The sequence below is a fragment of the Erythrolamprus reginae genome, chromosome 3 (assembly GCF_031021105.1).
Source record: "Erythrolamprus reginae isolate rEryReg1 chromosome 3, rEryReg1.hap1, whole genome shotgun sequence".
Lineage (NCBI taxonomy): Eukaryota > Metazoa > Chordata > Lepidosauria > Squamata > Dipsadidae > Erythrolamprus > Erythrolamprus reginae.
The window spans coordinates 22,216,370-22,238,880 of record NC_091952.1 but is presented as its reverse complement, the minus strand read 5'-3'; the positions used below and the strand labels follow the sequence as shown (position 1 = coordinate 22,238,880).

At 42.6% G+C, this 22,511-nt stretch overlaps 1 protein-coding gene across 4 annotated transcripts in view; it reads right to left on the bottom strand.

Annotated features, from left to right (window-relative positions):
• Window positions 1–653: 653 nt before the first annotated feature.
• BCAS1 (brain enriched myelin associated protein 1) overlaps window positions 654–22,511 on the bottom strand; it is a 73,779-nt gene continuing 51,921 nt past the window's right edge. For 2 of the 4 annotated variants that reach the window (XM_070744588.1, XM_070744590.1), the window contains exons 7-12: window positions 21,748–21,783; window positions 20,803–21,027; window positions 14,680–14,838; window positions 13,291–13,353; window positions 8,159–8,413; window positions 654–4,157 (exon numbers count right to left, since the gene is read on the bottom strand). In XM_070744588.1, coding sequence (XP_070600689.1) covers window positions 4,083–4,157; window positions 8,159–8,413; window positions 13,291–13,353; window positions 14,680–14,838; window positions 20,803–21,027; window positions 21,748–21,783 — 813 coding nt within the window. In that variant the 3' untranslated portion in view covers window positions 654–4,082. The remainder of the gene's footprint in view (window positions 4,158–8,158; window positions 8,414–13,290; window positions 13,354–14,679; window positions 14,839–20,802; window positions 21,028–21,747; window positions 21,784–22,511) is intronic. The other 2 variants (XM_070744589.1, XM_070744591.1) reach the window with 2 other exon arrangements.

The window sequence follows — 22,511 nt, the reverse complement described above, 5'->3', positions numbered from 1 at the left end:
AGTGTCCCTTCCAACACAAACTATAAATAAATAAAAATAAAAACTATTCCTTTGTTTCCAACCTTTTCACCATCTTGGTAACTTTCCTGAGCATGCTTCAATTTATTTACTTTTCCCTTTGAGTGCTGGCACCCCAAAATTTCCCTTCTCCTTAATGAAAGATTCAGAAATCTGAACTAGGCCAACTTGATAGTCTGAACACGAGCGTCAATATATTGCTGAATATTAGATTTCCAATGAGGTTTAAATATATAAAAGATGAATTCCTGTACTACTTGAAACCTAAGATATGATATGTAATATAACATGGATTTATAGCAGTCTTCCCCAATTGAGCGGCCACCCAAGAGAGAGAGAGAGAAAGAAAGAAAGAAAGATGCACACCCACACACAATCACCTATCAATCATTTGGCTGGAGAAATGTAGGTGACAGTTTTATGTGTTCATATGTGTCATTTTGTCATCAAAAATTCAGTGAATGTCAAAGTGTCCTTGGGTGTCAAACATCTGATGTGGACTTTGATAGATCCTAAATATATTTCTGAAAACAGTAAAAAAGCATCAGTATATAGTACCCACATTTTGCAAAATTGGGGTCACAGCCATTGCGAATTAATAAAAAACCTTTAATTAAGCGATTAAAAGCAAATACTTTTTCTTAAATAATGTTTATTGAATCAGAAGGAAATCAAAATATACAAGTATTTAAAATTCAGGTGCTAGTTTAAATTATAACATTAGTCTTACTGTTCCTTACTTTTACAATAATGAATAGAATCTGTTTGTATGTGTAGCACAGATGTGCTATGAAAAGCTCCTACCACAGAATGTTTGTAAATCAGTTACAATTTGCATTTGTTCTTCTAATCCATTTTTAAAAAATCATATAATGTATAAACTAAAAATCTGATCTTCCCCTGCAGTACACAATACACAAATTATATTAATAACACAGAAGTAAATATGTCCTTTAGGTTAGTGATAAAAGGGCCTCCATATTGCCCCCTTGTGTTGGATTCTGGTTAACACTTTAATTACTTTTGAGAAAAAAAATGCTTGCATTTAATTACATGAAGATAGAAATAGATGAGAATTAGTGAGAAATCCTGTAAATTTCAGCTTTTTCAATAGACTAACAACTGTTGTTTGATAACCCTTTGCAGTTAGAATGATGGTGAAAAACATGGACTTTTAACCAGTTCTTGTACTTAAGGCCATCATGTGACAATGCAGTCACATTATCAAAATCCAGACAATGAGCAACTGGTATATAATCACAATGGTTGCAGTGTCCCAGAATCACATGCAACCTTATGACAAAGTCAAAGGGGGAAAGCCGTATTTGATTAAAATACTATGGCAAGAAAAGGTCATAAAATTGGGCATGAGACTCACTTAACAACCAGCTCACTTAGTAACAGGAATTCTGTCCCAGCTGTAGTTGTAACTTTGAGAACTGCCTGAAATCACTTGAAAACCAATTTTAAAAATGACTTTAAAAATTATACACTGCTCGAAAAAAATAAAGGGAACACTTGAACAACACAACTCTAAGTAAATCAAACTTCTGTGAAATCAAACTGTCCACTTAGGAAGCAATACTGATTGACAATCGATTTCACATGCTGTTGTACACATTCAACTTTGTACAGGACAAAGTATTCAATGAGAACATTTCATTCATTCAGATCTAGGATGTGTTATTTGAGTGATCCCTTTAATTTTTTGAGCAGTATAAATTTTGGTGTTTATAATCAACATTGGGGCGCTGGTTTGATTGTGTGATTTGAAAATAGTTTAGATCAGGGGTCTCCAAATTTGGCAACTTTAATACTTGTGAACTTCAATTCCTAGAATTCCTCAGCCAGCTTTGCTTCTGATAGCATATTTTCTGAATAATCAGTTTTATGGAAAGATATAAACTTTCACCAGCTACAGTCACATTCTTGAAAGTTTACATATTTTGATAAAATCTGTTATTTGCAAAAGTTCGACCAGATTTCATATGCTGTTCTCACCTAACAAGGTTCTGAAGTGCTAAAACAAGGACACTTGAAGAAAATTGGGATGGAGATTACATTTCATGGAGTTTGGGTAGGCGTGGAAGAGAAATACTTTTTCTTCCATTTTAAAAATACAAACATACGGTATGCAGATCACGTTTTGTGAATTTAGAGTTGTTACTTCTGCATCACAATCCACACCTGTTTATTTATTTTATTTATTACTTAGATTTGTATGCCGCCCCTCTCCGAAGACTAATTTCATATAATGTAGCAAAGTACAGTGGTACCTCTTTAAGAATGCCTCTACTTAAGATCTTTTCTAGATAAGAACCGGGTGTTCAAGATTTTTTTGCCTCTTCTTAAGAATCCTTTTCTACTTAAGAACCCGAGCCCAGAAAAATTTCCCAGGAAATGTAAGAATGGCACGAAGGCCCGGCCAGTTTCCTGCCATTCCACCTAGATTTATCTCTCTGGCACAGTGTATGGGAGGCAGCCTCGTGACCAGTGTATGGGAGATGCGTGCTCCTCCTCACCGCCTCAGAGTCCCTCTTTTTTTTTTTAAGCCTTAAAGTTTTGTATTTTTTTATTCCCCTTACCTCACCTTCTTCTTTCAGCAGCGACTGTCCTCCTCCTCTTCTTCCTCCTCCTCCCACCCAAATTCGGAGCTTTTATTTCTTTCCTAATGGGTTTGCATGCATTATTTGCTTTTACATTGATTCCCATGGGAAAAATTGCTTCTACTTACAAACTTTTCTACTTAAGAACCTGGTGGTGGAATGAATTAAATTCTTAAGTAGAGGTACCAATGTATAGGATATATCAGTGTCTAAATGGAGCTCATTAGGAACTCAGTACAGAAACATATATATATATTATAAATGCATAATGCATATAAATTTGTAGGCAGGCAAAGTTTTTCTCTATTTTTTTTGGGGGGGGGAGAGGGGGATTTAGAAAAAAGAATGAAACAAATCTTAACCCATTCCTCCATACTGGTAATGTCTATCTGCTTTTGGGGTTTGATGAATCTACCAGATGTCCTGGATGCTGAACTCCTTTAAATCTTAGTGCCCTTGTAAGCTTTTGTTATTTTCTTGAACTTTTAATAGAATATGTTCCACAATGGGTAGTCTCTCAAAGCATATATTAGCCCAGTAGATACATTCAGGGCAGAAAGAAGGTTTGATAGTGTTTCATTGGGATCTTAGCCCAGCCTGCAACCCCCACCACTCCATTTTATTGCTATGCAATAAAGAAATACCAGGCAGCTAAACCAATCAGATGCTGCCTTTTTGAGTGCATGACCAATGAGGACACTATAAATACACCTGCTGGTTATCCCATGGAAGATATTGTGATCATGGCAGCAGAAGAAAAGATATACGTGGTGATTCAGCAGACTGAACTGCAGTGAGGGTGGGCAACGCAGTGAGAGCAGCAGTGGGTAGATGGTAGTGGAAACAGACAACTCACAAAACATTTTACTTGGAATGACTTTGGATTTGTATATCAGCCTCTAGGAGAGTGATGGCGAACCTTTTCCCCCCTAGGTGCCAAAAGAGCATGCACGAATGCCCACTCCAATAATTCAATGCCTGGGGAGGGCAAAAACAGCTTTCCGCCCACCTCCCGGAGGCCCTCTGGAAATAGCCTGTTTCCCAATTTTTGGTGGGCCCAGTAGGCTTGTGTTTCACCCTCCCCATGCTCCAAAGGCTTCCCTGGAGCCAGGGGAAGGGTAAAAATGCCATCCCCATGCCCCCAGAAGTTCTCTGGAAGCCCAGAGCCTCCGTGCAAGCGAAAAATTAGCAGGCTGGCACACACATGCACGTTGGAGCTGAGCTAGGGCAAGGGCTTCTGTGCCAGCAGATATGGCTCTGCATGCCACCTGTGGCACCCATGCCATAGGTTCGCCATCACTGCTCTAAGACTTAGTTTATTACAGCCGGGAAAAGAAGGGAAGGAGTGATGGAGGTGGGGCAAGATAAACAATACCAATCATTTTGTTTCTCTTTTTGTCCTGAAAGGAGGGAAAGTAACGGTGATCCAGTGATTCTTCAAAGACTTCCACCTGTTAATTATTTGGGTTTCACGATAGACACAATAGACACAGGATCCGTTTGCACCCCGGCATCTGACATCCGTTTGGGGCTCTGGAGAAAAGGGAGAGAAATGTGTAAACAATGCTGAAGAGGCTCAAGAAATTATGTTTTTATTTATTGCTCTCTTTAGTGGGCTGTTTTCCTCATAGAAACATAGAAACATAGAAGACTGACGGCAGAAAATGACCTCATGGTCCATCTAGTCTGCCCTTATACTATTTCCTGTATTTTATCTTAGGATGGATGGATGTTTATCCCAGGCATGTTTAAATTCAGTTACTGGGGATTTACCAACCACGTCTGCTGGAAGTTTGTTCCCAGCATCTACTACTCTTTCAGTAACATAATATTTTCTCACATTGCTTTTGATCTTTCCCCCAACTAACTTCAGATTGTGTCCCCTTGTTCTTGTGTTCACTTTCCTATTAAAAACATTTCCCTCTTAAAACTTATTTAACCCTTTGACATATTTAAATGTTTTGATCATGTCCCCCCTTTTCCTTCTGTCCTCCAGACTATACAGATTGAGTTCATTAAGTCTTTCCTGATACGTTTTATGCTTAAGACCTTCCACCATTCTTGTAGTCCGTCTTTGGACCCGTTCAATTTTGTCAATATCTTTTTGTAGGTGAGGTCTCCAAAACTGAACCCAGTATTCCAAATGTGGTCTCACCAGCACTCTATATAGCGGGATCATAATCTCCCTCTTCCTGCTTGTTATACCTCTAGCTATGCAACCAAGCATCCTACTTGTTTTCCCTACAGCCTGACTGCACTGTTCACCCATTTTGAGATTGTCAGAAATCACTATTTCTGGATGATGGAAGAGTCTGCATCCAGGATGATTGTGTGAACATTTTACTGTACAAGCAAACAAACTTACTGCCAAGATGAGTCAAATTCCATATGAGAAAAAGCTGCAAAATGTAACATATGTATATTGGCATCATGAGGGACACATTTGCATGACATTGTACTGTAATTTATTTTGTTCGGAGAAGGAACATAGACTATGAAGCTCATCATTTAGACCAGTTAAACCTTTTGAGGTGTTGATCATGGTCAGAAGCAAGTCAAGATAGCAAACACTATTATACAATCAAAGATCCACAGTTGTTTTTTAATGTGCATAACTACTCCCCCAATTTCATTTAAAATCTTTGGATTGTTGAGAGTTGGCTTTAATTCAATATGTATAAATATTGAGTGATTTCATGATGATGTCACCGAACTGGACCAGTCGTGCCGGTCCATGGGCACTGCCACCTTTTTTTGGATTTTTTTAAAAAAATGTTTTTCTTCTGAGCATGCCCAGAAGGTGTCTATAACAGAAGCTGTCTTAAAGCTGTCAATTTTGAAGTTTGTAAAAAGAGTACATGGTTGTAAGAAGTATTCTGCTACACTGGTATTATATTAAATAATATATTACTACACCATTTGGTTCAGAATACTTTTTTCCTTGTTTTCCTCCTCTAAAATCTAGGTGCAACTTATACTCTGGTGCATCTTATACTCTGAAAAATATGGTCCATATGAAAAGAGGAGCAGATAAAAATAAGACAAAAGTGTTGAACCTACGTTCTACAATGTGCAATTGAATCACAACTCAGGGAATGTTACAGCATAAATTCCAGGAATATTTTTTTAAAAATCATATTTTTCTTCTGGACTCAGTTGATGTGTACAATGCAACACATTTAACTGATTACTTGCAATCTGTTTTTGGGAGTTAACCCATATATATTGAAATCCAAACAAATTAGACACAAATATTGAGCACAGAAAGGATGGAACAAACTAGAATTAGCATTTTGGTGGGGGTAAATCTGCTAGCAGCATCTTTAAGGCATAGATAAAATATTTTTATCAGAAGATAATATTTTCCCCTAACAAACTCAATCAGGCAATATGGGAATGTGTGTGTGTGTGAGTGTGTATACATTTATATATTGTATATACATATACAGTCATACCTCGTCTTACAAACCTAATTGGTTCCAGGGGGAGGTTCGTAAGACGAAAGGTTCGTAAGATGAAACATTGTTTCCCATAGGAAACAATGTAAAGTCAATTAATCCATGCAACCCCCCAAAAACCCCCACAAAAAAACCGCTGCCGCCCGGCTGTGACCTTTTAAAACAGCCGCGCGGCTTCCCAGCCGTCTCCCGAAGCCGAGCGCCAAACCCAAACTTCCATGTTTGGCGTTCAGAGGCTGCTGGAAAGCCGCGCGGGTTTTTTAAAAGGTCACAGCCAGGCTGGGGGGCTTTCCAGCTGCCTCCGAACGCCAAACGCGGAAGTTTGGGTTTGGTGTTTGGCTTCGGGAGACGGATGGGAAGCCACACGGCTGTTTTAAAAGGTCACAGCCGGGCTGGGGGGGTTGCTGGGCCCGGCTGTGACCTTTTAAAACAGCCGCATGGCTTCCCAGCCGTCTCCCGAAGCCGAGCGCCAAACCCAAACTTCCGCGTTTGGCGTTCGGAGGCAGCTGGAAAGCCCCCCAGCCCAGCTGTGACCTTTTAAAACAGCTGCGTGGCTTCCCAGTCATCTCCCGAAGCCAAACGCCAAACCCAAACTTCCGCGTTTGGCGTTCGGAGGCTGCTGGAAAGCCGCACGGCTGTTTTAAAAGGTGACAGCCAGCCTGGGGGGCTTTCCAGCAGCCTCCGAACGCCAAACGCGGAAGTTTGGGTTTGGTGTTTGGCTTCGGGAGACGGATGGGAAGCCACACGGCTGTTTTAAAAGGTCACAGCCGGGCTGGGGGGGTTGCTGGGCCCGGCTGTGACCTTTTAAAACAGCCGCACGGCTTCCCAGCCGTCTCCCGAAGCCGAGCGCCAAACCCAAACTTCCGCGTTTGGCGTTCGGAGGCTGCTGGAAAGCCACACGGCTGTTTTAAAAGGTGACAGCCGGGCTGGGGCCCCCCAGCCCGGCTGTGACCTTTTAAAACAGCCGTGTGGCTTCCCAGCCATCTCCCGAAGCCAAACGCCAAACCCAAACTTCCGCGTTTGGCGTTCAGAGGCTGCTGGAAAGCCGCACGGCTGTTTTAAAAGATGACAGCCAGTCTGGGGGGCTTTCCAGCAGCCTCCGAACGCCAAACGCGGAAGTTTGGGTTTGGCGTTTGGCTTCGGGAGACGGCTAGGAAGCCGGCTGTTTTAAAAGGTCACAGCCGGGCTGGGGGGCTTCCCAGCAACCCCCCCAGCTCGGCTGTGACCTTTTAAAACAGCTGTGCGGCTTCCCAGCAGCCTCTGAACGGTTCAGAAAAAAATTGCCTCTTCTTACGAACTTTTTTCGTGATACGAACGCCAAACCCGAACTTCCACCTACTACTGAGTTAGTTCCAATAGAATTAGAGGGCACCAGGCTGGCCTGGGATTCCACTTCATCTGAGTCCCAAAACAATCCAGAGTGAGGAATTTGGTAGTCATTTGCTCTTATAACTCTCCCTTTGGTAATCTCGGCAAGGCCAGATGTCCCTCAAGCTTGGTGGCCCTTCCTTTCAAATCAGTGAAGGGCCCCGTTTCCGTTTCCTACCAGATCAGTCCAGGAGGCCGGCGTGGGCAAGATTTTGTCGATTTTTGTCGATTTCTTAGCTTTCACAAATGCGCAGAAGCAAAGAAAGGCCAAAAATCCCGAGTCTACAGAGAGGGGCGACATACAAATCTAATAAATAAATAAATAAATTAAATAAATAAAAATCACCGAAATCTCACACAGGCAAACGTCCTTGTATGAGATTTTGGCAATTTATGGTGATTCCTTTGCTTCTGTGCATGCGCCGAAGCAAAATCTCATGTGGGGTATGCAGGGGTGTGCAGGGGCACATGGGGACATGCATGCACATGGTGAGGATGCACAGATGTGCACACATCATCATTCCTGCTACCAGAATGGCTATTCCAGGTGTGCCGTGGGTAGCCCGCCACTGCTTCAAATCATTACGCTCCCATTCATGCTTGGGAAAAAGAATGAAGGCGCAGGAGCTATTCTCCTCCACTCCTAAAGGTTTCTTCAAGGAAGAGCTGGCTAAGCAGGGATTGTAAGGGGAGATGAAGGTAACCTACAAGGCCCTTGAAAAACCCTCCGAAGGGCTGTCGCTTCTCCATTCGCTTGAGAGGGCTTTGTTGTGCTGCATCTTCTCCATTCTGAAGGGAGTCTATCTCGGCGGCTTCTTCTTGTCTGGACTCTTGTGGAACTTTGGTTTTCTGGGGGATCTCTTGTGACTTGTTCAGGTTGTCCGTTGAATTCTTGCGGCTCCCTTTGCTTGCAGAGTCTTGAGTTTCATCCTGGGTCAAAGGTCTGTCGGTGAAGTCCAGGGTCTAGAGCAGTTTCAAACAGGGTTACTTGGTCGGTAGGTTTAAAAGAAGAAATGGGCAGCTTGCTTTGCAAAGTGAAAGCCCAAATGGGGAACAATCTCTTTGCTTAGCAGACCATGGGGTGAAAATGTACACCCCATATGCAGCACTAAATGCCAGCAGTGGGCTTGGTGCAGAGGTGTCCATAGAGAATGTTCAAAAAAGTCTATGTGTAGGACAATTTAAGCAAGTACAGTAGTACTTCTAGATACGAGCTGCTCTACATGCGAGTATTTCAAGACACGAGCCACGAGGGGAGAGACATTTCTGTTCCAGTCCTGAGCTCAAATTCGGGATACGAGCCGAGCATCCACTAGGTGGCGCAAGAATCCTTGCTTTCGGTTATCTCGGAGGGGAAAAACAACGTCTAAAGTTATTTGTTCCAGATACGGGTTGCCTCAACATACAAGCTCCCTTCTGGAACGAATTATGCTCGTATCTAGGGGTACTACTGTATATGTTAAGAAATACTGTAAATCAGGTGGAGCACAAAGAATGGAGAAATCAGAGAACTGAGAAATACCTATCTATATTATTTTGGTCCTCCCTCCCTCTTTCCTTCTTTCCTCCTGTCTTAAAAAGTAGTGGTGGTTTTGGCTGTTGAGCTTTAACATCTGCTCTGGCTGTCAGTATTATTGTATATGATTACATGTTCTTTTTACTGGGTTTTTAGTTCAGTTTATAATTGGGTTTGGAATTAATTTTGTATTTCTTCTATACATTGTGAGCCGCCTTGAGTCTTTGGAGAAGGGTGGGATATAAGTCCAATAAATAACTTCCCCAAATTTATACTTTTTTTCTTCAGAGAGGTGCGGCAAAGAAATCTAATTAATAATAATAATAATAATAATAACAATAATAATAATAATAATAATAATAATAATAATAATAATAATAATAATGCTGCCACCAGGGTAATCATCTTGACATTTTTTTAAAAAAACATAGCCTGATGAGACTTCTGGCATAGGGAAGACCCCTAGTATAGCAAGTATAATCTGTCTCCTAAGTGATCTTTGGTAATCTTGTATTTATCCATTTTGCTCATGTCTGTATATCATTGGAGAGCTGATCACAAAGGGAGTGTGAGGCTCCGCCCACCAACCCGCCCACCGCTGTTTGGGTTCTTTTACCCTCTGCATATGCATAATGTGTTCTGTGCATGCGCAGGAGGTAAAGGAACTCAATTGGTGGTGTTTGGGTGGATGGGTGGAGCCTCATGCTCCCTTTGCGACCGGCTCTCCAACAACCTGCAGGCACTTCACAGCATTTCACCCTTAGTTTATGTGAATAAAACAGCATCACTAGGTTTCTGCAATATCTTTCCCTTCCCCTATTTCTAGGTTTTTATACACTGCTCAAAAAAAATAAAGGGAACACTTAAACAACAGAATATAAACTTCTATGAAATCAAAGTGTCCACATAGGAAGCAACACTGATTGACAATCAATTTCCCATGCTGTTGTGCACATTCAACTTTGTACAGAATAAAGTATTCAATGAGAATATTTCATTCATTCAGATCTAGGAAGTGTTCTTCGCGTGTTCCCTTTATTTTTTGAGCAGTATATTTATTTTCTTTAGGGATTAAAGAAAAGGGGGGGATGTTTGTCCCAGAATTAGGAGCATATAACTCTTCTGGCACCATGTCAGCATTCCTCCCTACTTGCCAAAATCTATCACACTTTACAGAAGTGGTTGTCAACCTTTCTAATGCCGCGACCCCTTATGTTGTGGTGGTTCCCAACCATAAGTCTAGCACCAATTCTCCCAGCAGAGCTTTAAACTGATTGGCAGGAAGGTCAGAGGGACAGCCCCATTGTAAAAGCCTGATCGGTTGGATTGTTCCAAGGTGCCAGAATAGAAGCTTTAGTTCCTAACACCATGGGAAATTTATCTTTCCCCATGGTATTAGGCAATCCCAAAGAGGTCCCGATTCCCAGGTTGAGAACCACTACTTACAAGAAGGGTAGGCCAGCAAATTAATGCCTGCCAGACATTAGGATGTTAACATACACGAGAAAGTGTATCTAGAGTATCCAAAGATTATTATTTATAATATGGTGGGGTTGGTATTTACTGTATCTCTGTGATTTCAAAAGTCAACACAAGGTGTGATAATATAAAATATATCAAAATCGTAAGGTATACAGTGGTCCCCCGATTATCGCGAGGGTTCCGTTCCAGGACCCCTCGCGATGATCGGTTTTTCACGAAGTAGCGGTGCGGAAGTAAAAACACCATCTGCGCATGCGCAGATGGTGTTTTTACTTCTGCCGCAGCAGCGAGGAGCCGAAGATTGGGGTTTCCCCGCCGCCCACGCAAACTCCTCGTTGCTGCCGCGCCCGCCGCTTGTCTTGTCCGCCCGCCGCTTGTCCGCCGCCTGCCTGCTCGCTCGCCCGCCGCTCGCCCGCCCTTCGCCCGCCCACGCCGTTCGCTCGCGCCGCTTCCCAGCTGAGTCCTGAAGCCAGAAGGCAAAGGCGAACTTCCGCGTTTGGCTTCGGGACTCAGCTGGGAAGCGGCGCTGGGGTTTCCCCACCACCCACGCAAACTCCTCGCTGCCGCTCGCCCGCCCTTCGCCCACCCACGCCGTTCACTCGCGCCGCTTCCCAGCTGAGTCCTGAAGCGAACTTCCGCGTTTGGCTTCAGGACTCAGCTGGGAAGCGGTGCGAGCGAACGGCGTGGGCGGGCGAAGGGTGGGCGAGCGGCAGCGAGGAGTTTGCGTGGGCGGTGGGGAAACCCCAGCACCGCTTCCCAGCTGAGTCCCGAAGCCAAACGCGGAAGTTCGCCTTTGCCTTCTGGCTTCAGGACTCAGCTGGGAAGCGGTGCGAGCGAACGGCGTGGGCGGGCGAAGGGCGGGCGAGCGGCAGGCGCGCGGGCAGGCAGGCGGCGGACAAGCGGCGGGCGGACAAGACAAGCGGCAGGCGCGGCAGCAGCGAGGAGTTTGCGTGGGCAGTGGGGAAACTCCTCGCTGATGCCCGCCGCTCGCCCTCCCGCCAGCAAGAGGGGGAAGACCCAGGGAAGCCGCCCAGCAGCTGATCTGCCCGGCGCCATCTACGCATGCGTGGCCATAGAAAAAAGGGCGCGCATGCGCAGATGGTGTTTTGACTTCCGGGTTGAAAAATCGCGATATAGCCTTTCGCAATGATCGGGATCGCGAAACGCGGGGGATCACTGTAGAGGAATTCAGAGCTGATCTTTGGAAAGATACATGAGACACTGAAGGAAGGAAGAAAGAGTTAGCCATGTAGGAAAGATCGAGAAAAGAGACCACACAGTCCAAAAGTGGAAATAAATTTGAGGTGGGGGGAATCAAAATAACTCTGTCTTGATTTTATAATTATTATTGTTATACACAGAAATATATATTCCTTTATTTTCCCACCCCATAATTTATTATATTTGGGGAAAGGATTTAAAGATATTTTTTTTTGCCTGGAAGAGCTAAGAACTGTCACTTTGGGAGAACCAAAGAGGTAAAGCTAGAAATGTTGTGTCTGCCTACATTGTACAAGGAGTTATTCCTAATTTTAGTCAAATAAACCTGTAAAATTCTGCATGGAAACACAAATGGAGAAAATATGATTTTGTTTCATTTACTTTATTGTTTTTGCAAAGGCAGCACAAGTACAAGAGAACAGTTTCAGACAAAGAAAGGGGGGGGAAGAGCAGGATACAGCACAGATAAAGAACAACACACAAAATGGCACTGTTGATATTTCTGCAGTTTCAAATTACGAAGTACAAAGAATTTAATATTCATCATCACCTTTTGTAGTTGGAAGTCTGGAATAAGGAACTGAGTAAACACTCAAAACAACACATTCTTTTAAACTGGCTCATTGGGGGAAAGTAGGGTAATAACTAGGCATGTGCTAAAGACTGCAAAACAAAAATGATGCAAGGGCATCAAATGACAACTTTGTTTTTAAAGATTTAATTAACTTAGGCTCTGCTCTGCAATCTCTGTTTTTTCAAAATGGTTGGAATTGCAGAGCCAATTTCTGAAGCTGAAAGAAGTATTAAATCTGTCTGAAATAAATTGGTCTAAAATTATCATATTCTATGTTTTATCTGGAAAAAAAGAACTGAAAAGAATCAGTTTTCCCATGTCTGTTTCTGCAATGCTGCAACCACTTTATATTATGCTACTTACAGCCAGCTGTTTCACCAAAGTATTCTCTGGAGTTTATATCTATAGTTCAGAGGTCTTCAAACTTGGCAACTTTAAGACTTGTGGACTTCAACTCCCAGAATTCTCCAGTCAGCATACTCTGGGAGTTGAAGTCCACAAGTCTTAAAGTTGCCAAGTTTGGAGACTCCTGATATAGTTCATGGAGTTAGATGTTAATTGGAACACTGACATATTACTGAATAGTTCTTAAATTTTTGTAAGGCTGAAACTTAAAATAGCCAAGATTGTGAAACATTGCCCTAAATCTTTTCTATTATGTACACTGAGAGCATATGCACCAAAGAAAAATTCCTTGTGTGTCCAATCATACTTGGCCAATAAAGAATTCTATTCTATTTGAAACTGTTTAGCTATTGTATTAAACAGAAATGTTCTGGCAATTGATCCAGCATTTGAGAACTGTATTATAACAATGCCATTTTTCTTCATTTTAGCTTCTGTTTTGAATTGAATTGGATGGTTCATAAAAGAATTTAAACCAACAGTGCCACTTTTAGTACACAAAGTATTGGGAAACAAGGCAGGAGGGAATACATAAAGTTGTATATCAAGTATAGAAAGGATTGCGTATGTTCTCTTTAAATCCCAGAAGAAGAGTTAAGTTGAACCATCACCATAGGAATACTGAATAATTCATCCACTTACTTGGTGATTAGGTGCTGGCCCATTTATTTCAGGAGGAGTTACCCCTATGTCACTCTTGACTGACTAAAATAACAAAGGATTATATGAATTTCTTCCTACAGTGAGTATAAATGATTGCACATAGGAGTCTCCCTGTCTCACGACTTAGGAACACAATGGCAAAAAAAAGCATGCTATTTCTTTTCTGATAAGAATGTCCTCCAGGGAACTTTTAGCCAAACTTGGGAGTGTCCTGTGAATGTCCATTTAGAATAAATATATGGTCTACCAAACCCTTTGACATAGCTTTTTATGACAAATGGTGTAGTAGACCAGTATTTCCCAACCTTGGCAACTTGAAGATATTTGGACTTCAACTCCCAGAATTCCCCAGCCAGCAAATGCTGGCTGGGGAATTCTGGGAGTTGAAGTCCAGATATCTTCAAATTGCCAAGGTTGGGAAACACTGTAGTAGACCATATATTTTTTTTCTAAATTGACTGGTAGACCATTTTTTTTCCCTTATATGGTCTATCAATTATTCTCTCAGAAAGGAATTGTTTCCGTGTCAGGTTTTAGACTAGGACTTGTTTAGTAAACCACAGATCTCCTGACACTTCACTCTTAGTTGACTTCTCAACTTGAGTTGGCAGGAAAGTCTCAGAGGTGACATGGTTAGATTAGAATCTTTATTATATATGAAACAATTCATGTGGTAAATGCTTGTCCATATAGTGAAAAAAAAATGCCAGGGACTTTTATATGTTCTCAAAGGTTTACATTTGAGGGGTTTTCCCCCCTACTTTTGAATAAATAGTTGCTTGGTCTGATGCTTGATGGACTTTTCCCCAGATAATTGTGGTATATTTAGATGATAGCCATTGTTAGTATATGAACTGTTGATTCCCACTTTCTACCTGAACCCTTTCGTAGCATGAAGGTTGAACTCATGAGGAGTGGAATTCAATAGGAGAAAGTTATTTACTCAAGAGCATATCTCTAGCTGCTATAGAGTCATAAAAAATTCTGCCTATGATCAAATGTTATAGATGAACTATACAGATATAATATGAGATGAACCTATAGGCAACTGTTAACATTCTTTTTATATTCTTTACTAGCCATTTTGTGGAATGGAGGCCCAAAATTGGGTTCATTGTTGTTCTGGTAAAAACGATCATCCACCCACCCATCCATCCATCCATCCATCCATCCATCCATCCATCCATCCTTCCATCCTTCCATCCATCCATCCATCCATCTTGATGAACCCAACCCAATAAATAGGGCTGTTACAAAACTTTTTAATTAGCTGTCCCACCATATTTACTATTAATTGAACTTTATGCTGTCCGACTGCTCAATGATTGTAAGACAGCTGACATACAAATCTAGGAATATCGGTCTTACCAGTTTAAAGAATTTTCTCAAATTTGTTTTGGAAGGTTTCTCCTCTGCTTTGGACTTGGTTTCTGCAACTTCCTGGCTCCTTCTTTGATCTTTCACTGGGACTTCTGGAGATGCTTCAATTCTCTCAGTGTTTACCACCTCTATGTCATCTGTGGGAGTCTGCAATGGTTCCAAAGAAGTGTTATCAAGGATGTGTGAATTCATCCAAGACATTTAGATCAGTCAAAATAAGATTCAGAAGATCTTCTCTCAGTGAGGCTGAAAAAAGTCTGAAGAAGCATGCTAGGTATTCTGCTTCAAGAGGAAGCAAATTAATTGATTTCAAGACTCACACCTCTCAAAACTCAAAGTTACTAATTTCAGAGTCCCTCATCCAATCAGACACTTGGGACTTAATGAAGAAAGTAAAATAGATACATCTTATTTATTTATTTATTTATTCATTCATTCATTCATTCATTCATTCATTCATTCATTCATTCATTCATTCACTCACTCACTCACTCACTCACTCACTCACTCACTCACTCACTCACTCACTCATTTATTTAATTAATTTGTATGCCGCCCCTCTCCGTAGATTCGGGGCAGCTCACAGCAATAATAGAACACAATGTAAAATACAAATCTAATTTAAAAACCAAAAACCCCATAATTAAAAAACATACACACAACATACCATACCCAAATTATATAGGCCAGGGGAAGATGTCTCAATTCCCCCATGCCTGATGGCAGAGGTGGGTCTTAAGAAGTTTACGAAAGGCAAGGAGGGTGGGGGCAATCCTAATCTCCAGGGGCAGCTGGTTCCAGAGGGTCAGGGCCACCATAGAGAAGGCTCTTCTCCTTGGTCTCGCCAGCTGACATTGTTTAGTCGACGGGACCCGGAGAAGGCCAACTCTGTGGGACCTAACTGGTCACTGGGATTCGTGCGGCACAATTTATACTAATTGACAGTGGGCAGAAACATTTTCTTTGGCACTAAGAAGTGCACGGCTTGTGCACTTCTTCTGCACATTATTTTGCCTGCAAGCCATACATGATACTAGTAAGAGAGAAACATTAGGACATCAGATGGAAAGCACGCTGGTGTACTTATGCACGCCCCTTACTGATCTCTTAGGAATCAGGTGAGGTCAACAGGGTAAGTTTTGGGGTTAGGTGATGATACTACAAAATCAGATAGTTAGTTCCATGCATTAGTAAAGTTGTACAGTACTGTATTTCCCCTGCCCACCTGGAGGCCCTCTGGAAACAGAAAATGCCCTCCCAGAGCCTCCGCATGAGCTGAAAATTAGCTGGCTGGAGCACATATGCACACTGGAGCTAAGTTAGGGCAATGGCTTGTGTGCCGGCAGATTTGCCACCACAAGTGGCACGCATGCCATATGTTTTCCATCACTGCTCTAGGCTATGTTATATTGTGCAATCTATATTAGGAATTAATTTAGGTACCTGTGAGTTGTGTGTATGAGTTAATGGAGTTACCAATAAAGGAAAATATTCATAGCTCAGGATTGAAATGTGGGGTCTTTGATGCTTTCTGAGCTTGACTCTTTCCTTGCATTCCCCAAACTAAATAATGTCATCAGTGCTAGATTCTATGATGTTCTTCCACTTTTCATTTAAGAGTTATCAGCAGTAATTTAGCTGGTAATTTTGTTAATTTAAAAAGAATAGAAATAGTCCTAATTAAACTGGTTGAGAAAAGTGATAGCTAATAGAAGCAGAGTTAATTTAATTAAAATTAAGTAAATTAGGAATTTTAAAGAAAATGAACAGTTATCACTCATTATAATTAAGTCACGATAATTATCACATTATGTTATCATTGTGTCTGTTACTAAAGTTTGTTTTTATTATTTTATATGCAGTGCACTGTAATAATCCTGTAATGCCATCTGATGACAGAAGAAACCACAATGTCAAATATAATCCAAGATTTTATCAAATGCTTATACAAGGCTAATAACGAAAACATATTAGCACATCATATGATCCCACTGAAAGCAAACCTTTATTATTATTTTTTTAAAAAATAACCAGCTACTCTCTCACAGCAGCTATATTTTTAATATTTCTCACAGTGATTCCATTTAAAAATGGAATCACAGTGATTCCATTTAAAAATTTTATTCCCCCACCCAAAGCTGAACACATGCTCTATTAAGTGGAAAGCTTATGTCACAATTTACTTTTAAAAACAAAATAGAGCATGGAATTCCCTTGAGAATATTGTATTTATTTTTTCCTGTCTTGTAATGTTCACTCAGCGGGTTTAATGTTACTAGTGATACAGCTATATCCTGGGAGGGACCTATGTGATCAAAGAAAATGAGAGATATTCAGGAAATGATTTACTTTAAGTTCATGCATGACTTGAAATCCATTCAATGTGAGCTATGCCACTTGCAGGATGGGGCACAAATCAAGGGTTGGTCCCCACCGCTGCCACTTCAGTCCCTCGCTGCCCTCGGCCGTTATAATTGCAGCAGCGATTCCTCCCCTCCGCCCCGCCACCATGAGAGAAGGGGCCTTCCTTGATGGGTGCTGCACTGGCGGATTTGCTATGGCCAGTTCTACACACTGCCACTTTAATGCAGACGTCCAGAGTTTCATCTGATGACTCCCAAAGTGTGTGCTATGGTGCTGCCCTGCATTGGCGGCTCCACCATGCATAACTCCACCCACCACCACTTTCTTTCAGACGGCTAGAGAGAGCAGCGGGGGGCAGTACCTGGCATGTTCATCTGCCATTCACCCTTCCTTTCCTTTGGGAGCTGGCAGATGAATGTGCTGAGTGATACCGCCTTGGCCATCTGAAGGAAAGTGGTGGTGGGCACCGTTCCCCATAAGCTGTGCACGTGAGCACGTGTGCCCCCCAAAATGCCCTTCCGTGCACCCTTTTCCATGGGCGCGCACTCCCCATCCCCCTGCCAGTCCGCGGGGGGTGGGGGCGGAGAGGAGCCAGCAGTAGAAGGAAAGGGAGCCGCGGCTGCCCCTGCCTCCCTACCGTGCCTCCGGCCCCCTCGTGTCCCTGGCCTCTCGGCGCTGCCTCTGCCCACCCGATCCGCCCCCTCTCCTCCTCTTCCGCCAAAAGAAAAGCATGGAGGCTGCCTGCTTGAGCCTCCCGACGCCGCTTCACCCTGCCTGTCTTCATTGTGTTTTTTGGGGGGGAGCGGCGGGAAAGCCCTGTGCCGGCCAGGAAAGCCGGCTTTCCGGGAAAGCAGCATGCCTTTTAAACATGCTGCTTTCCTGCACTTCTTTCCTGGGAGGGGAAGTGGCCTCCCCCCCGCCCAGGAAAGAGTTGCAGGAAAGCAGCACATTTGAAAAGCGCACTGCTTTGCCGGAAAGCCGGCTTTCCTGGCCGGCACAGGGCTTTCCTGCCACTCCCCCCCCCCGAAAACACAATGGAGACAGGCAGGGCGAAGTGGCATGGAGCAACGGGAGGCTAAAGCTGGTGGCGGCAGACCTCCGTTGTGTTTTCGGCTGGGGGGGAGCAGGAGGACCTTCCTGGCTTTCCCGGGCAGCTGGCTTGAGCCTTGTGCCGGTCATCAAAGCTGGCTGCCCACCGGAGACGTGGAGAGAAAGAAGGGAAAGAGAGGGAGGGAAAGAGGAGAGGAAAGAAGGAGGGAGGGAGGGAAGGAACGGAGAGAAAAGTGAACGAGAGGAAGAGAGAAAGGGAGGAAGAGAGGAAGGAAGGAAGAGATAAATATAAAGGGAGAGAGGGAGAAAGAGAGGGAGAAAGAGAGGGAGAGGGAGGGGAAGAGGGGAAGGAAGGAAAAGAGAGAGAGAAAGAGAAAAAAGTGGAAAGAAGAGAGAAGGAAAGAAAGGAAGGGAGAGACAGAAAGAGAGAGAGAGAGAGAAGATAGGAAGGAAGAAAGAGAGTGAGAGAGAGCAAGAAAGAAAGAAAGAGTGAGAGTGGAGAAAGGAAGGAAGAGAGTGAGAGAGAGTGAGAGAGAGGAAGAAAGCAAGAGAGAGAGGAGTGGAAGGAAGAGAGAGTGAGAGAGACATGATAAAAAAGGGGAGAAAAAAAGAAAAATGAGAAAACGATTGAGGCAGAGAATGACAGGAAAGAGAGAGAAACAGAGAGAGAAGTGACTCTTGATTTAAAGCATATGGTAAAAGCACTTAAATAATAACAGAGAAACCCCCCCCAGCCCTCACCTGTTTTTATTAATAGTTATGTTTTTGGATTTGCTGGTTGTTTTAGTTTTAATAGTAATAGAGTTTGGTTTTGTTTTATTATTAATTTCTTTTAATAAAAAAGAAGGGATTTATTTATTTATTTATTTATTTATTTACTTACTTACTTACTTACTTACTTACTTACTTACTTACTTATTTATTTATTTATAAGCCGCCCAGTCCCAAGGGGACTGCCATTCAGACACTATACTTTTCGGCCCACCCCGAAAAAAAATTAGAGGGAACATTGGTGGTGGGTGGAATTATGTATGGCAGAGCTGCCAGTGCAGGGCAGCATTGGGGTGCACACTTTAGGAGCCGGCAGATGAATGTGCAGCTCCTGGCATGCCCAATTGCCTGCTCTCAAGGTAGTGTCCCTGTCTCCTTGCCCTGCCAAGACCCCGCCCCAGAGGCTGAGGACAGTGGAACTATGTGAAATCCAGCATTTCCTCAGAGAGGGGTGGCATACAAATCCAATAAATAAACAAATAAATAAATGAATGAATGAATGAATAAATAAATAAATAAATAAATAAATAATTATCCTCATTATCCATCACTCCATCACTCTGAACCACAGTGGGAATAATACATGATCAGCCTGCTTAGGTAATTTCTAGAGATGTGATGGCTTTCTGGCTGGACTACATAATGTTCTGCCAGGCTCTATGGTATGAGTCTCCCGAAAATTCAAGGGTACAAATTCCAGACACACACACACTTGAAAGTTCAAAATCAATGATCTTTATCACAAAAATTCAAAAGAAACAAAGCACCCTTTTTGTATTGCAAAGAGCACTCATCCCAAAACAACCTGGTAGTCTGTACAATCCCCTTAATCAGTCCTTAAGTACTTAGCTAGCAGCTGTGAAGGAACGTCACAGCCCTCCTTCATCCACAAAGTGAAACACACATACACTTTGCTCTGCTTTGGTTTCAAAGTCGTGAAAAATCAACAAACAAAGTCCGGAAACAGCAAGGCACGGTCCTGAAGAAACAACGATCAGATAATCTTCCACAACGGCCAAGCCAGCACGCTGCTATTTATATCAGCAGCTCTAATTACTGGAGCCCCACCCAAACACAGGTGGCTTCTCTTATCTCCTGTAATATTTCTTCAATTGGTCTCTTCAATGCATAATTCTGCTCATGTGTGCGTCTAACACTTCCTCATCCGAATCGACCGAAGATAATGGAGATTGGCTTCCTGGGCTGTGTGCCAAGCCCCCCTCTTCCAAGTCACCCCCCACCTTCTTCGTCCGAGGAAACTGCACTACCTGACTCTGTTGGCAATAAAACAGGCCTATGACATGTTGATATTTCCCCTGCATCCACCTCCACATTCCTTGGGGCAGGAGCTGGGCCAGAGCCAACCACAACACATAAAAAGCATTAATTATCTTTCATGAAAATGTACCTTTGTTTAAACAACCATGTAGTCAGAAAAAATATTCCCATCAATTCATGGAAACTAACCAAACATCAACTGACAAATTAAATAAGAATGCTACTACAACAACAAAACTACTAATCAATTTAACTGTTCTTATATCATCTTATTTACAAACTCTGTCACAGAATTTTGTTTTCAAACAATGCCAGCAGCGCATTTGGTTGAAATATTCCATGTAAAGCAGGGGTGGGCCACCAATTTCAGCCCTACCGGAACGCGCCGGGAATGCGTCCCTGCACGTGCGCCCATGCCCGGCACATGATTTGGTTTCTGTGCATGCTCAGAAGCCAAATCTTGTGCGAAGATGCATGCACATGCAATTTCCAGGGCTTTTTTTTGCTTCCGCACATGCACCCCTTCCTGGCTGCTAGCTCCCATCCACCCACATATACGAACTTTGCCAAAAATCTATGGTTATAAATAAATGCACTACCAATAATAATAACAACTTCCAAGTGAGTGACTCTATAATCCAAACATACCTTTTTCCAAAAGAATTTACTTAGGGGAATGGGAGTAGAAGAAGATCTTTCCTTGGTCATCTCCTTGGAGGGTTCATTGGTGTAAACCACAACTACTGGGGCTGGTGGTTGTACTGGAGCTTCTGGAGGTTTTACGATTGGACTCACTGCTGGACTCTCCTGAACTGGAGGCACGTTTGTTTCTGGTTTTGCAACAGAGACAATCGGGACAGGCTGTTCGGTTGGCTAGAAACAAAATAAATTTTAAAAATTGTCCTGGAGAAGATGAAGCTCTAAGATCATCAATTGGCTACAGTAGAAGACAAATAAGGTCAGAAAAACATGGTATACTGGCATCTTTCATTCCAGCACCCTCATACATTGATCCTTATCTAGTAGAGCAGTGGTTCTCAACCTTTCTAATGCTGCGACCCCTTAATACAGTTCCTCATGTTGTGGTGACCTCCAACCATAAGTCTAGCGCCAATTCTTCCAACAGAGCTTTAAGCTGATTGGCAGGAAGATCAGAGGGACACCTCCACTGTAAACGCCTGATTGGTCGGATTGTAAAAATATGTTCCAAGCTGCCAGAATAGAAGCTTTAGTTCCTAACACTATGGGAAATTTGTCTTTTCCCATGGTCTTATGTGACCCCTGTGAAATGGTCGTTCAACCCCCAAAGAGGTCCTGACCCCCAGGTTGAGAACCATTGTATTAGAGCAGTGTTTCCCAACCTTGGCAACTTGAAGATATTTGGACTTCAACTCCCAAAATTCCCCAGCCAGCATTTGCTGGCTGGGGAATTCTGGGAGTTGAAGTCCAAATATCTTCAAGTTTCCATGGTTGGGAAACACTGTATTAGATGAGACATGTTATGAATATAATGTAGACATCAATATAGGCTATCAAAAACTAGAGAAATACTGTATACAAATGGAAAAGAAAGTTGTCTGTATAACTACTCACCTTGGTATTTGCTGTCTGTGCAACATCTTTTTTTGCCTAAAACAATGTAAAACACACAAACACAGAGAGAAATCATGTGGGCATTTTCATTCTCTATGAACAGAAGTGATTGTAAATCATGTTTAAGGATGGGGAGAAATCCAGGCACTGGACAGGGTTGACATGGTGAAGCCATTACAAAGAAGAGTTTGCTGGGTATATTTTCAGCATTTCTCTGGCCTTCTGAAATGTTGAGCTGTGTCTACTAAAATGTCACTGGGAATGAACTAGAGTATAAAACTGAAAATATGATGTAGCTAAACTAAAATCATCTCAGAATGAAGGATGGAGAAAGTTCCTAAGGAGTTGAGATTGAGATTGATTTTGAGATTGAGATAAGAGGGCAGTACTGCAAGCTACTTCTGCTGATCACCAGCTGCCAGCAGTTTGGCAGATCGAATCTCAGTAGGCTCAAGTTTGACTCAGCCTTCCATCCTTTCAAGGTCGGTAAAATGAGGACCCAGATTGTTGGGTGCAATACGCTGACTCTCTGTAAACTGCTTAGAGAGGGCTGTAAAGCACTGTGAAGCGGTATATAAGTCTAAATGCTAATGCTAGATTGAAAAGACAAGTCAGAAAAATGGAAGGACTTCATATAGCGAATCCTTTCCCAGTCTGGATGGCCAGCAGACAGGTACATCCTACAATCTCCAGAACTGTCTATGGAGATTCTCAGTCATCCAGGTTATGGTTGTCCCAAAGGTGCTTGGTTTTTTTTTTCAAGA